The 15,776-nt window shown below is 37.2% G+C and overlaps 1 protein-coding gene across 1 annotated transcript in view; it reads right to left on the minus strand.

Annotated features, from left to right (window-relative positions):
• Nucleotides 1-1,015: 1,015 nt before the first annotated feature.
• LOC139141030 (receptor-type tyrosine-protein phosphatase N2-like) overlaps nt 1,016-15,776 on the minus strand; it is a 260,917-nt gene continuing 246,156 nt past the window's right edge. The window contains exons 18-20 of the mRNA XM_070710596.1: nt 13,387-13,440; nt 5,549-5,687; nt 1,016-4,253 (exon numbers count right to left, since the gene is read on the minus strand). Coding sequence (XP_070566697.1) covers nt 4,182-4,253; nt 5,549-5,687; nt 13,387-13,440 — 265 coding nt within the window. The 3' untranslated portion in view covers nt 1,016-4,181. The remainder of the gene's footprint in view (nt 4,254-5,548; nt 5,688-13,386; nt 13,441-15,776) is intronic.

Consider the following 15,776-nt stretch of genomic DNA (forward strand, 5'->3'; position numbering starts at 1 on the left):
GTATTTTCATTTCTACAGTCTACGAGAGTAACACGTGAATTTGATGCAGGTATATTTATGGAGATGCAGTGTGAAATCTCTCCACAGCGCCCGATCTGCGTGAAGGCTAATTAGCGGGGTATTTTCACTGCCAGACAGTGCGTTTAAGTGTAGCTCACAAACTATTGTTCAGCATGCTCGTTGATTATGGTTCATAAAGAGTCATTTTCGTGGATAGCACCGGTTACACGCGATGGACACCGTGTCACGTGCAACTCGTTCCTTTGCAGTGATGCATAAACTGCGCACAGAAAGTGGTGCATTTAGCTTGTATGACAGATATGATTGAAACTATCTGCGAAATACTCTGGTTTGACAGTCGTTTATAATTTGTTTTAAAAAACAGACACGAGAACAACGGGAAAGCATGTCTTTATTTTCTCTACTTTCGATTCGATTCAATTGTACGCCATCTATCGAAATACCTTCTAACACATCCTTTTTATTCGTAACTCTATTGAAAGACTGTATAACCTTCAACATATTTTCACCAGCACGGTCTGACATCCAAACCTCTTCAACTTGAATGACAAACGATGAGAGCTAATCAATTTGACGTGTACAGAATCAAAAGCATCTCGAGGGGGGGGGGGGGGTGTGGAATAAGCGTATAATTTTCGATACGTTGAAAACGGGACTTTTCATCGGTGGACATTAAAATTTGGATACTGACTGAAATTAATTACTTTTAACGATTTTGCAAGTCTGATTTACTATAACACGATATACACGAAATTTACCCCACTCCTTCATAGGCTTCACCCACCTATTTAGTGATTATTCCCAAAAAGGTTTATGACCCACTAAAATAGGAGAATTCAAATAACCTCCAGATTACCTATTGACCAATCAGACATCAGCTTCTGTCATTCAAATATACTGCTGACCAACTAGCATCTACCCTCTTCGAAATGTGACAAGAAGTGTCACGCAGACGACAATTTTGTTCATAAATGAGACACACAGACACAGTGACTTGACTTTGCATTGGGAACTACACACTCATCTTTATTACCATAAACAGTAATACACATACTCAACATTGGGTTACATCATTACGTTTGACTTGAAATGGGGGAGGTAGTCACCACACCCCTCTGGCTAATCCATGAATTACAAAATAGATTGCACACAACTGGTACAAGTTTCAGACTAATATATACATATAAGACCAAGTAATATACTTCAATAGAATTTAATTATATTTTCTTTTGGATCCCCAGGGTAAGGTTTACTATATGTACTGGCTTTTCAACTGTTGATGTGTGGTTTACTATTCAGCTATATCATTGAGATATCAAGGAAATATTCCATTAGCAGTGCTATTAAGAATAACTTATCATATTCATATTGGAAAGTGATATGAGTTACAGCATGAAATAGGGTCTACGGAAAGTCCCCAGGGTAAACCGTGAAAACTGACCTACTTAGCAAACGAAAACTAAAGAAACGCATCACATAAGGTAGCAGATTTGTACAAGGATAGAATACCCATGTAGCATGTAATGACACTTTGACAACAATGAAGACAAGGAAAATTAGAGTTTGATAATGTATGGATGCAAACATGCTGAATGTCGGTCTTTCATGATAAACTTCACACATACACAGCTGAAAAATATTGATCGACTGTCAAGGGGAAATTGGGGAAGGGGTATTGTGGTGAGGGGAAGATTAGAGGGGGTTTCAATCCTTCATTTTATACATTTAATCTTACATCTGAAAGATTTGGAGATATTGGTTGACATCAGGCTCTTTTGTTTTTCCTTTTGTAAAGAAATTTGCTTCCTGAAACTTCAGAAAACCACAGCTGAGAAGCTCACTGAAAAGAATTGCTGGTTTAAGTTTTGTGTCTCAAATACATAGCCAGCCTGCGACAGCCTTTACATTTGTCTATCAGCTTTTAGTTTTTAAAAATTGTCAATTTGTCTTTGGATTTCATTTTTACATGACAGTATCTGGCACTTTTGCTCTTCTTGTGGTTTTGTTCCCAGTCGGTTTTGATGCATGAATTCTCTGCTGTTTGAGGAATAAAGTTTTCACTAAGCCCATCTTTGTGAGGCTTTGGCTCTGTAAATTACAATTCTTGACTCATTCAATATTTATAGATAACATACATAGCCTGAAATAAATAATAATAACAGGATTCAAATAAAAGCTTAATCCTGATTGGCAGTTCTACCACATGCACGGTAGTATTAGCCAATCAGGGATTACTTTTTCCCTCTAAGCAGTACTATCCGGCAGATAAACCTGACTACCGATAAAATAAATAATCCCTTATTCTGATGTGGAAAGCCGAATTAAAATGTGCCTGCACCATCGGATGAGATGAGCAGACATGAAAGCTATCTTAAAACTAACTGGTGACCTAGGGGGTTTTGCTTCACCCACAATGCAATTGGTAGAATAAAAGCATCTATAAAGCTGGAGTTCATGATGACTCAAAGCGAAAAATAAGAGTTGCAGTGAGGGTCATGCTGCCTAAAAATGAGGTTTTTATACACTTGAAATAAAAATCTTGCTTGCTACACCAAGCTACCATGATCTAAGGTAAGTTTCTTGTTTCTGATATGATAATAATTAATGCACTTTATCGGTAAATTCAATGGTTGTCTTATTTTGATGTGGTTGAGTTTTCTGCAGCAAATCCTCTGAAAAATACACTGCATCATTGACAATTAACTCTGTCACCCCCACTATCAAGTGTAAAGGTCCTACACTTCATCATTGAAAAAAACAGCATCAGGTCACAGCATTGGTATGAGAGTTGCACACAGAAATAAGGTTACTAGTTAGTGACTTTACTCCAAACAGGAATGATTTACTGTAATTTAAACATCACTTCAACTCAACTTGTCCTTTGTTCTGGTATTTTCCTTATTTTCACAAGGATGGTAATATGTAATTTGCATTAATACTATTGAATATCTCCGTCTCTGTTTTGATGCGTGTACTTTTCATGATTGGCTTTGAAATGGCCATGCTGCACTCACCCTTACATACGATGAGTTGTAAATTTCTCCATGATTCACCTAATTCATTAGCATCCGGCAAAAGAAAGAAGCTCAATTTTTAAACGCTGTTGATGCTTGTTACAATGTTGTTTTCTATGAAATGGTAGCAGTTGTCACAGATTACAACTTCAATAACCATTGATGGTTCAGGGATATTCATCACACTGACATTCAAAATATGTTTCACCCTGTATAATCTTTCACAAAAGTTTCCAAAGAATTATGAATTACCACAATTGCTGTCCTTTTCATTTCACTTTAAAACACGTCTTTTCCATTATTTTTTATTGTAATTTGCATACATCTCAATAAAGTTGCTTGTCATAATATTGATATTTATAAGTACATATCTTACATGGCACATTAGAGTTTAAAAGATAAAACCAAAAAAAGGACTAAAAATCCATGACCAAAGGAATGCAGGGACCGTACTGTAACTGGCCTGTCTTTCATCATATTTATTGCATGTTTTCATTTCATTTACAGTCCTATGCTGATTGACAAAGAATTCCTTGGCAAAACACAGAGAGAACAGAAAAGATGGAGAAATTGGATGAACAATAAATAATTGGGGTTTTGATGGCATGGCTTCTAAAATCATTGCTTTCTATAAGACTGGCATAGATACTAATAATTTATGAATCAACAGAAATCAGGTTACATTTTAGTCTAACAGCTTTTGGACTGGTGTCCACAACGACTTCAATTCTGTAATATTTGCAGTCCTCAGTCCTTTTAATAATTTTGTTTGAAAGCAAAAAATTGTCCTCGGAACTTTGTCTCCATTAACGGTTAACTTGATTTAATTGTGAGAAGATGCCGAAAGTAATGCAGGAAAGATTAAATAAGAATATTTACTGCCCTCATGTACACATGCTTGGTTCCTTTTGTTTTTCTTTAAGTAGGAAGGGGGCTTATATAAGTTTTGTTTCCATTATTCCCACATTATCTTCAAGATTACTCTGTGCCTTAAGTATTTTACTAAAATAAACCACTAAGGTTGAACACCATGATGTAGATCTCTCTTGGTGGTAGTCACTCATCAATCACCAGCTGAAAAAACTGGTGAACTACTCATTTGTTGGTGGATTCTTTTCTCAAGTGGCGTGGTTTAAACTCTGTGTCTTATTGGGGCAGGGCCTTCAAGATTGCATTGACCTCTTCAGCGACAGATTTTAAAGCAAAGTCAAATTGGTCCTGGAAAAGGAAAAAAAAAGTTATTGAAAAATGATGCATGTGAGAAATCCTGATCTCGTACTAGTATGGTGATTTTCTCGTAATTTTTATCTATGTTGCCACAATTCCAAATGTTAACAACCTTGTCAGTTCAAAGACAACCACAAAGTTACATGGAAGGAAGCATCACTTGCTGTTCTCTGCACATATAAACATGTCACACACCTTCAGAAACTCAAAATCTATTCAAATTACTTGTCATTCATGTTAAAATCTCCATCCCCCTCTTTTAATGTACAACACACATACTTTCTCAATCACCATATTCTCTATTGTCACTTGAACTTACAAGACAATACATTAAACTCAGTAGATGAAAGTACAGAGGTATCCTACTGAGATTAGAGGTCCATTAGCTGTACCTTTTGATGATTTTTCATTATTTTTGTTTTTAACGAAGTATGCGCCTCAAAATTTAAAGACAAACTTTTGCTGAAACTATCCTCAAAGAAACTTTTGACCATTGTCTTACCAAAGCTAAAATAAAAATCAGGGCTCACAGTGCAAAGTTTGGTACAAGAGAGAAAAATTACCTAAGATTTCCTAATTTTTGAAATTCAAAATGGCTGCCATCCCTGTGTTAACTCTATGGGAGAAAATAAAATTTTCTATTTTCAAAAAACTAAGATTGTGAAAACTTTTCTTTCTTTCACCGAGAGTTTTAAAGTGAGCCCCTACAAGTGGTAGATGTGAAGAGAATTGATAAAATTTGAAAGCCTAAATATCTGTCCCCGAGGCGCGTTCTAACATTATGTCAACTTTTTCCACTTCTCCCCTTTCAAATACGCTGAGTTAACATGAGTGTTGAGCTTGTCAACTCAGCCTGTACATGTCCAGCACAGACTGCATTGTTATTGTTGAAGAGTGAGTCCTGGTCTGGACTACAAGTCAAATGTAAACATTAAATAAACATTGCATTTTACATTATAGCCATTGTGTTGACAAGCTAAATAGTTGGTGTTTCAAACATGCTTTGGGCAACTAAACGAGAACTTCAACGTCATATACAAAACAAAAATAGTGAAAAATATCGTCAAAAGTTACAGCTGCTGTCCCTTTACACAGAAAGCAATATCCTTTTGAGTACTTTCTAAAATTCAATATTTTTAAACAAAGCTTTGGAGAGTCTGGATTATATGATTAGACAGGCAGAACAACAGGTGTACCTGGCCAATAGATATCTCACTTCAAGTACCTTGTCAGCCCAGGGTGTAAGACCTATTCCTCTCATTCAACAGACTATTTCACTCACTTACCCTTGTTTTCACCATCTGCATTCTCTGGTCCCTGATATGCTCAAGTGTTGCCGCGATATCGATCTCTTTGGCACCTTTTGTCATGCGATTCAACACCATGTCAATCAAGCAGTAAGTACCAGTGCGTCCGCATCCGTCACTGTCAGGAAAAAACACAAAACAAGAAAGGCGATGACATTTTAAAACACCATCCATCATTTGTCAAGGTCTCTTCACCGGTACTCAGAATTAAACATCTCCTTGTCTAACTTTGCATGGCACACATAAGATGGGGATGATCGACGATTATTTTCACAAACATTACCAATATGGAAGACAAATGAACTTTCAAACATGGATGGATTTTGTCAATAGCTGGAGAGAGCTACAATTTTAACATCTATGATTTAACGTTATATCAAGAAGATAATGCCTTTTTTAATAATTTGTCTTGTAACTGCCTGATCATTAATATCACTGGGTTTGTTATCTTTTGCATTTTAAAAACAAAAGACCAGTGAACTAATACTTATAATGATGTTGCTTTTTTGTAATGGAGTGTTACACTCATGTGAAAGATATATTGCATTTTACAGTTTAAATTCCATGTTCACCAACAGTGACCATTGACTGTATGTCATCATTTGCAAATTAAAACACTAGATCAAATCAAGGCAATTTCGAATACGGTACAATGCACACACGTTCATCTGACACAGGGAAGTAGATTTCTTGTAGGTTTACTGTGGTGCTTATGTGCAAAGCCTGGATGTGGGGAGCACAGGTTTTGAGATGATAATGTAAGGCGTAATGATTGCTGCAGAAGAGAGGGCTTGCCATCGAAAAGTCTGGGATAATCACCGGCAAAGACCTCATAAGCGGCAATAATTCATTTCGTTTAGGGAATGGGGGCAGTGTTATCAATGGCTATTAGACACGGTTTGTCCGGATTTTTTTCTCCCATTTTTCTCCCAGAAAAATAAACTAATCATAGGTTGTAGATTGAATGCCAAGACAACTATAAATCCGTCATTTGACGAGCGCTTTTCGGCGTGCCTGTTTTGTTGTTAATGAGCCATGCCCCATCGGTGCTCCCCATATTTTGTAGTTCTTACATTAGTGACAATCAAAATAACCCAATCACGAAGTATCGGAGAAATGGCTTATTTGCACGGCTTATACGTGTCCTGGAACTTCACCCCACAGACCTTCGTGTTGTAAATCAATTCTCATAAGATAGTGGACGCATAATTGGCTCTATTTTGATCCCATCTCATATTATGAAACGCCATCCTGGGGCAATGCAACTTCTCCCTGGAGTTGCATTGGCTGGCATAAGCATTTTCCTTTAAACCCATTAACATTAATGCCTTGAGACACACAAGCAGAGTTTTTACCCGTCTCTCCGCGAATTAATAAATGAAAAATGTTTTGTGAAAAAGTATTTTACTGTAACTGCAGCAATTCTCTTTCTTTTGATATAAAAATGAGAATTTCTCAGGTCAAATCTTCATTCTGAAAACTGGCACTATATTCAGGCAGAAACTGACTAGGAAATGCGACATTCTTACATTTGGTAAAAGCCCCAAGACTGACATATTTCATTGGAGAAATTTGAACTGTGATTTATAATTCAAAGTCCCTAGGGGTAACATAATTATCCCCATGCGCCATATACATAAAAAAATGGCTCTTTAAACACTGGCAGTATTGCACTGGTACAAGCACCATGCTTTGAATCACTGGACATTTAAATTGAATAAAGACCATTTTATGTGTGATGAAAAATAAGCTTATATTTCACAAGTTTTTTACATTTTTCGAAAATTATGGAGATTTGAATAACAGCCTAGCCCTAATCAACCTTTTTTCTGTACATGGTTTTTACCCATATTGCCAAAAACAATGATTGTAACATAACAGACAGAGGAGATATACACTCGAAGTGATATATATGCATGCACATAAAATTCCCTTCTGGTAATTAGAGCGAAACATTTAGGCTATTACTGTTTTGTGTATGCCGTGACCTGAGAAAGGTGTTCATAAACAAAATGACATCATAAAAGTGGGGTTTTTTTTTGTAAATTCCAATATAAAACCAGTCAGACATTCCTTCTGGATTAGATTTCATTGGCTGCATGTGTGTTCTGCATTTTTGTGATGACAATTGAACATTACTGTGACACCGGGCGAAAGCCAGATTTCCTCAAAGACATTACGAATTTGGAGCAGGAAATTATGACAAAAAGTATGTTGGGATGAGACTCACTGCAATGATTTTCTGTACTCTGAAACAAAAAAGGCGTTATCTTATCAAATTGAAGTGTTGATGATAAAGTACCCTGTTGACGGTGATGATGATGATGATGTTGATGTCTAGGGAATTGTAATGATGATCATGGTGAAAAATGCCCACCTACAAAGATCACTGCTACGATGTGGAGACACTAATGCTACACTGTTCCACACAAAGTGTTCAGATTTCAAGGGGATCGAGGTACACTGATTTTCTGCCACGAAAATCAAAGACATCTTGTGATTGGGATTGGGGCAGTTTAATTTGTGACTTCAGATGTCTGGTCATTCCCTCATTGGCTTTGAATGTAAATTCTCAGCTCATTTAACGTTATCACCCTAGGGTATCTTGATGAATGGCCGGCGAAGGTAACTACGTCACATCGCCTTCCATCGTTTGTAATTTCAATCACTGCGGTGAAGCATGTAGCCTTTATGAGTCCATGCTTTCAGTTCATTTTCATGGCTAGTCCCTTAGCGTGTCCTCAACAGTTTATTGCTATATGCACTTTTACCCCAGCGAGCGAACAGCATACTGAACAGTATAGGCATTGGAAGATTTTTACTGTTGACTAGCAGTATACACTGCAAAGTCATCAAACTGCCGAGATACAAGTCGTGCAAATGTGTACTATAAAGACGGTGATTTGCGTTGTTCGGTATTCGAGCTAGCTGCCCCGGTCACTGATGCCTGATTGTGTGTGAAAATTACATGTCACGCATCACAGAAATGCTCTGCAGGTTCTTTGGTTGGAGAGTGAAAAGAAGCAACATTCTGGAATGGAAAACTGGAATTTGAAAGCATCATCATGGTACACTTTGATCACATCTTCCTTCTTTTGATGTGTACTTTCTACAAAGTACAGAAACTTTCATAGATGCTGACTGCAAATTGAAGAAATGCCGACTGTGATCCTTGATATTTCAAATGTTAAATGCTGGGTAATTTTTTGTCGGGCAAGATCCTACATTTTCAAAACCACTATAAGTAATTGCCCAGTATGGAAACCAATTTTTTTCTGCCATTGCCGATGATCACAAAGTGTGACAGAGCATACTGTGGGTGTAACAAAACATGTCTTCTGCATAGCAGTTTCAGGGTCATGAAACTCCACCAATTTTTGCTGTTTTATAGCCTGTTCGTATTTTTCAAATTTCTGTCAGCGAAACTGTCCCTTTGATAAGCGATTAAAATGTCAAAATATCTATAATTCAGTAAAAGAGACATAATTTAAGTTGTGAAAGCATTTGCTGGAGGGGACAGACCCTTGTAACATCGGGAGAATGTTTGGTTTGAAGCCCGGTTAGTGTGAAAGTGCGAGCTTTTCTTTCTGGCTGTATTACATCTGCTGTACATGCTCTGGGTTCTCACATTGTGTGCCAAAACATCTTGATTGCCCTGATTTTAAAGACAACTTCAGAACTTGGAGACCACTAGATTTTGTGACTGCGTTGACTTACACGGTACGAACAGAGCCATTTGAAATCAATGGGTCTGCTGCTAGTCCTCTCAAATCTTGTCAATAATTCATAACATGATGAGGAAGCAGAGTCGCCAAGCCGAACAGCATGCAGAAAAACAAGCCCTTCAGACTGTTTCAGAGATGTTTTTAGTTAATTCAGTGAGGATGTTTTAGAGGATGTGATTGTGCCGGTGGGGGCCACTTCGTCCGCTCGGTCTTTACTTATTTTTCCCCCCCTGTTCTGGATGTGCTCTATTCCTGGTTTCACATGTCACATCTAATCAATCAAAGATCGCAGAGCAGAAGACGCTGCGTCTCTTGATGTACAAAGCGGAAAAGAGACGCCTTTTCATTCTGCGATGTGTCCTTCTCTTGTTGGGCTTCATAGGTGATGAAATTAACCATCCATTTCATGGGCTTCCCCAAACCCAAACAACTGAACTCAACATCTCATCAATGCCTCTAAACAAATAAATTGGCTTTATCCACAGCCAGTAGCATACAACTCAAAAAAAATCTTCTCTGACCCTACATTTTATTTACTTTTCTCCTCAAATGCAAAAGTCTTCCAATTTTTGTTCTTTTTTTCCCCTACACGCTTCTTTGAACTCTTGATTTCAGTACATTTGCCACGTCTACCCTGAAGACATTGAAACATGCATGTATATTTCAGCACGCATTATAATCTCTGTTTTCAGAAAGGGATTTACAGTTCACAGTTTGAAGGTCAAATTCTAGAAGATATAGTAAGCCAGGTATTTGGTGACCTTCCAGTTCAATCTATCTCTACAAAGTTAAACTTGATTTTGACATCTAATCCATCTGATATCGATCTGTAGATTACATATCAGTGTCTAGTTTTGAATACCAAAATACAATAACGTAATTCAGCAGCTTTGAACTTGAATTCTCAAAATTTTTTTGGCATGTCTTTTGGGCAGGGACGCATTTTCAATACATGTATAATTAGACTTGGCTGGACATGTTTTAATTGCGCACACCTGCGAGTGTATGTGAGCATTAACATGCTATGTCTTGATATACCTTTTACACTGTAAAATTCATTAATTTTATGATCTAACAGCCGTGAAATAAAACATTTCTGGCGGTTCAGTCATGCAGATGGTATCACATATGAATTCAACACATTGGCAGATGTGAATTAGCATACTTATCTGCACTGAATGCTTTGATGTGATAAAAAAAAAATATCCAAAATAACATCATGAAATCAACAATTTTTTAGCCTTTCTGGCATACACTCTGTTGAAGCCAAACTGTCTGAAATTGCATATTGAAAAATCTTCAATAGTTAATCTTTTCACAGTTGTTTTGACAGGATATTACAAATTCAATATTTGTCCAACAAGGAACGATACTATCATACTAATTGTCTCCATATCTAAGACCAGATGAAAAGGGAGAGAAAAAAAAATTGACAATTCAGTTGCCTACTTCACTTATTTGTACAGCAGATTTACTAAAAAGCATGATTAGAAATAATCCCTATTTGAAAGATTTGTAATGCCCAGATCACAACCAAGGAATTACAGGAAATCGACATTATGTGCCCGGAATGATCAAATGTTGGAAAGCACAAAGATTGTAGCAAATCTTGGTTTTTTTTCATCCATCAAACCTGCCAAGTAGGCTTCTTAATCTTGGGAAGCAATAAATTCTACACTTTTGTATATATGTGTGAAAAAAAAACCAGAAAAAAGAAAGCATACAGATTTCCTCTTCTGCACAACAGAATATCATTTCGTGTGGAAGACTACTGCGCACACTGAGGACACGACGTAGGATAAGTCAGTTTATTCAGGGAGAGGTGTGTTTTCAGGGCAGGAAAATTGCAAAGTGGAGAAGAAACAAATCATTGACTGATTTGCTGGAGTAGAAGTTGAAGTTCAAAGAGTCTTACACACCAGAATAAATTGGAACTCAAGGTCTGTAATGTACCACACTGAGAAAATGACGAAGCTTGGGGAAATATGCAGATTTATTCAAATTGTTTCTGTATGTCCTTGAAATATGAGCCAAACTTGATGTTTACCTGTGTCTTATCTTTGTAGAGGGTTCCAAGCATGTCTACCCAGCAGTTTTCATATTATAGATTTTTTTGAATATGTAAATTCTATGAGAACAGATGATGGAAAAAAAGAGTGAAATAGATGTCCAGAAGCGGTGTCCTGAATAATACTATGTATGAGATTTGTACAGCCATAAGCAATCACCCAGAGAGTATGAAAAATGACGATAGACACAATTCCCAATTCAATTTGCTATCTATCATTCCTGCCGTTCCTCCAGAGAGATTCATAGTTGTGAATGTAGACAACAGACACACTGAACACAAACCTACGAAAAAAAATCGTCTGCCATTTTCCTCTATTTGTCGAGCAACACTATCAAAACCAACGCGTGTAAAAGTGTAGCACCTCTCAAAATTTCCCATGAGTTTTCGAGGACAATATGCTCAGAACTCTCCAGACAGAGACATGATGATGCAGGGGAGAAATTTCCTTTGTGTGAAGACGTGGCTTATGCTTTTACTTTGCACTTTTTCTCACCATTTCCCTTAAGATTGCAACGTATCTGAACCAATTTGTGAAAACAGGAATATTTCAGTCACTCTAACAACCACTACAGCCTACTTTGACACAGTAATTGATGTTATCAAGGCATGCCAGCCTGAATGCCGTAAATTAAACACAATATTCCCAATGCTCTTTCATTTTCAGTAGGAAGGGTTTTTTGCAGATACAAAATCATATTCAAGACTTTGACATATGTGTATTGAGGAGAAACATAAGTGTAGGTTTTAAATTTTCAGTAACTTTGTTGTTATTTACTGTAATTAAAATTAAGTGTTTTGCATCACAGCAAAAAAACCGTGAATGATTAAGCATGTTACTTGATAATCCGGTAAACATGAAGACAGTGAAAAACTGGTTTTTAAAAAGTAACTTAACCCTTTGAGCGCCAAAGTCAATTTTTGTCACCTCTATAAAATATACTCCAGTCAATTTTTTTCAGATTTTTGCCAAAATTTTGATAAAAAACTGTATCCAAAAAAACATGATATCAATTTGGTCCAAAATTATCAAAACAATTGCAGAAAAATTCATAATAATTGGTAAAATGTTGCACTAAAATTTTGGTTGGAAAAATTACAGCACTCAAACGGTTAAAGTACAAATGCATACCTGCAGCATCATGGCAATATCAACATTTGTGAAGATTATATGAAACCTACAAGGATGCAAAAATATTGCTGATGCCATATTGGCTTAAAGTAGTACGTACCTAAAAAATTGAAAGTTAAAAGTTTGCTATCTCTAAAGAAAATTTAAATCATTCCCTTTTCAAATCTGGAATAAAAAATCGGGGGTCACCATGGAAAATTTTAAACAAGAAAAAAAAATTATCCAACATTCATCGCCTCTTGAAATTCATACCTGTATTAACTCTACGGTGAAAAATTAAATTTGTATTTTTGAAAACTTATTCCACGAGTTTCAAAATCAACCCCCCACAAAATGGCATTGTAAAAGTTTGAGACTTTCAATGTCTGTCCCAGAGGTGCATTCTACATGTACCTTCATAAGAAACAGGAAAAGTCAGCATGCTGTGTAAACCACACAGCTATGATGTCATTCATTTTTTTCCACTGCTTTCAAAGATACATTTTCCTCATGACATTCAATTCACTTGGTGGAGATAAACTTAACCATGTGTAGAGATACTGAACTTAAATAATTTAATCACATCCCCCCGACATTGATTTGAGGTTAGAGTGGTCTAAAAAGTGGAGCCTGCATAAAATTGGTTGAAGATTACTCCAGAATGATCTTGTGTAATTCATCACCGGTCTACGGAGCAAATTGCCAGTTATTGTTTATGTCTTGATTGCTGGCAAAATGTGGTAGACAACATTTGTTTGTGAAATGGTGCATAATTGTGCTTTTGTTAGGAACTCACATCTAAAGTAATGGAGTGTAGAGACAATTAATGCCTTAAACCAAAAACGTGAAAGAGAGAGAGAGAAAGAGAGAGAGAGACAGAGACAGAGAACAAACTGTAGTAACTTTTACCAACCTGCAGTGTACAACGATGGGGCAGGCTCTTCCTCTGAAAGACTTGTTCACTTTTCTGAAATAAAAGCATAACAAAAAAAAAAACAGAAAACAAAATTGTTCATGAATGTCATCGCAATCCAAGAGAAGAAATTACATGAAAGTTTATGATTTGTCACAGGATAATAAATACATGTATGAATGCATTTGCTCTGATTTGATGAAAGCATGTTCTGCTTGGTTGGGAGCACAAAATCAGTGCATGTATGTTCATTGTGTAACTCAGCCCCTGAAATGGGAGTTTGCTACAAATGGGGTGTCCACTGTGTTTGATAAATGTAATGGAGATAAAAGGCCACCTTGATTATGAAATGGAATGGCAAAGTGAGCTCAAGGGAGGAACAAGTCTCTCTTTTTCCTCTGGATCGTTATCACTACGGTAACCACCTGATACTGATGGAGGATCACATTTCCCATTATGCACCAGTGCATGGAGGCCATTTTTTCAAGCAGGGCCAACCTCTGGCCTTGTGTGTTTAGTTTGCCAACCAAGTCCAGCCCGCATGAATTAATTAGACTATCAGTGAAACGTGTCTTATGTGTGAGCCTTGGGCTTGGGATCTGGTATTCTTCAAAAGCATTGATCAATGTCTTTTGGGGCAATGTGAGGGAGGAAAAAATTGCATCCATAATGAAAGAAGATACAGGGAAAAGACAAATTTGTATGCTAAAGAATGAGGACGCTTGGTGTTTCACTGCTGGGTATACAACTCACTATTAAGGCAACCCCTTGGGACAGTAGATGGTGTGCTGGAGCGGGCAGACAACAACTTGAGGATTTTAACAGAATTTTCCACAATGCATAGTTCCAATGTGAGTCATTAGATTTGAGAAAAATCTAATCGTGGGAACAACTAACCAATCACTCTACATGATGTGAAATGAATTACAAACTGGGACTGTACTCTAAATTTTCTACAAAAAATGATGGTAAAATAGATTCCATTTTAGGTGAATAATTTTTTGATTTGATATGACTCAAATGCTCACTCTCTGACAGGCTTGAAAATTATGACATTTGGATGAGGAAAACGACCAGCTCATGGTAGCTAAGCAACTGAGAAAGACGAAGATGGAGATACTAGGAGATAAAAAAAGCTGATGAAGGAGTCTCGATTACGGAACCATCAGGTGTTCAATTTCTTTACGTTCTCCTTCTGAAAATTTGAAGTGCATACTGTCCATGGGGAACCCAGTTTAAATTACCAAATTCTGCATGTGATGAAACTAAGTACCGTCTGATGGTTACCTAGCAACCAAAGATTGGATGGAGAGAGAGAGAGAGATAGAGAGATAGAGAGAGAGAGAGAGAGAGAGAGAGAGTCTTGAAAAAGATTTGGAAAGGAAAAACAAGGCTACCACTTGCTGATGATTCCTGGAAAGATGAGTGGCACAAAAGAGGTGACTGTGACATGCATTATACTTAAAGCAAAAACTTCAAACACAGACATAAGCAGGTTTATTAATTTGATACTCAACGAGACAAACTGAACATGTAGACAGAAATGTTTTCTGAAAGAGCGTTATTCTCATGGGGCTATCCTACGTCCTCCAACTCGACAGGGCACTGTTAGCGGTAACATGTTACCATGGTAACCGGTTGGTGTATTTAGACGTCTTGGTTGTTAGTGCGCACTCAGTTGTCCCAATCACTTTTGTGACTATGCAAGTGGTATACTTGACAGCTTGCATATGCACAAAAATGACTGGGCCAGTGGCAGAGTTAGTAGTACTAGTAGTAGTAGTGGTAGTAGTAGTAGTAGTAGTGGTAGTAGAAGAACTTAGTGTAACAGCTACCCACACATCATTGGTTAAGAGCCAGGTGCTCTGAGCTGAGAATGATTACAAGTGCCTTGCTTTCATGTGTTTTTCCTTTTCTCTTGATTTTGCATTGTTACGCATGTTAAACTCTTACAAACATTGTGAGTTTTGTGTTAATTTTGTCAGCTAAATATGGCCATGTTGTTGTAACTTGTGTGTTGGATCCTGACTAGGATCAAGTTTAGTTGAGCACTCATGATGGTGTGTTTTAACCTGCCCACCATAATCTCTGTAAAGAGGTCCATGAGTCACCATTGATAACAATGGGTTTGGACCAAACCATTGTGGTGAAAGGGTTCAGGTATCCGGAGAAGAAGACCAGTGAAGTCCTGACAGCTAGCCCTGCCAGGAAAACGGCGCGACATCTCTTATTGATCCTAACACAGAGAAGCATTTGCCAGATATTCTATAAAGGGCATGCATACAAAGTGTAAAGAGCCATGCAGTCTTAACACAAGGCAATCTGCTATGTCTGAGTACACACAGTCACTGAAAGCATCTCGATTTTGATGCTGTAACCTTTGACACAGA

Source organism: Ptychodera flava, chromosome 9, assembly GCF_041260155.1.
Source record: "Ptychodera flava strain L36383 chromosome 9, AS_Pfla_20210202, whole genome shotgun sequence".
NCBI classification, from domain to species: Eukaryota; Metazoa; Hemichordata; class Enteropneusta; family Ptychoderidae; genus Ptychodera; species Ptychodera flava.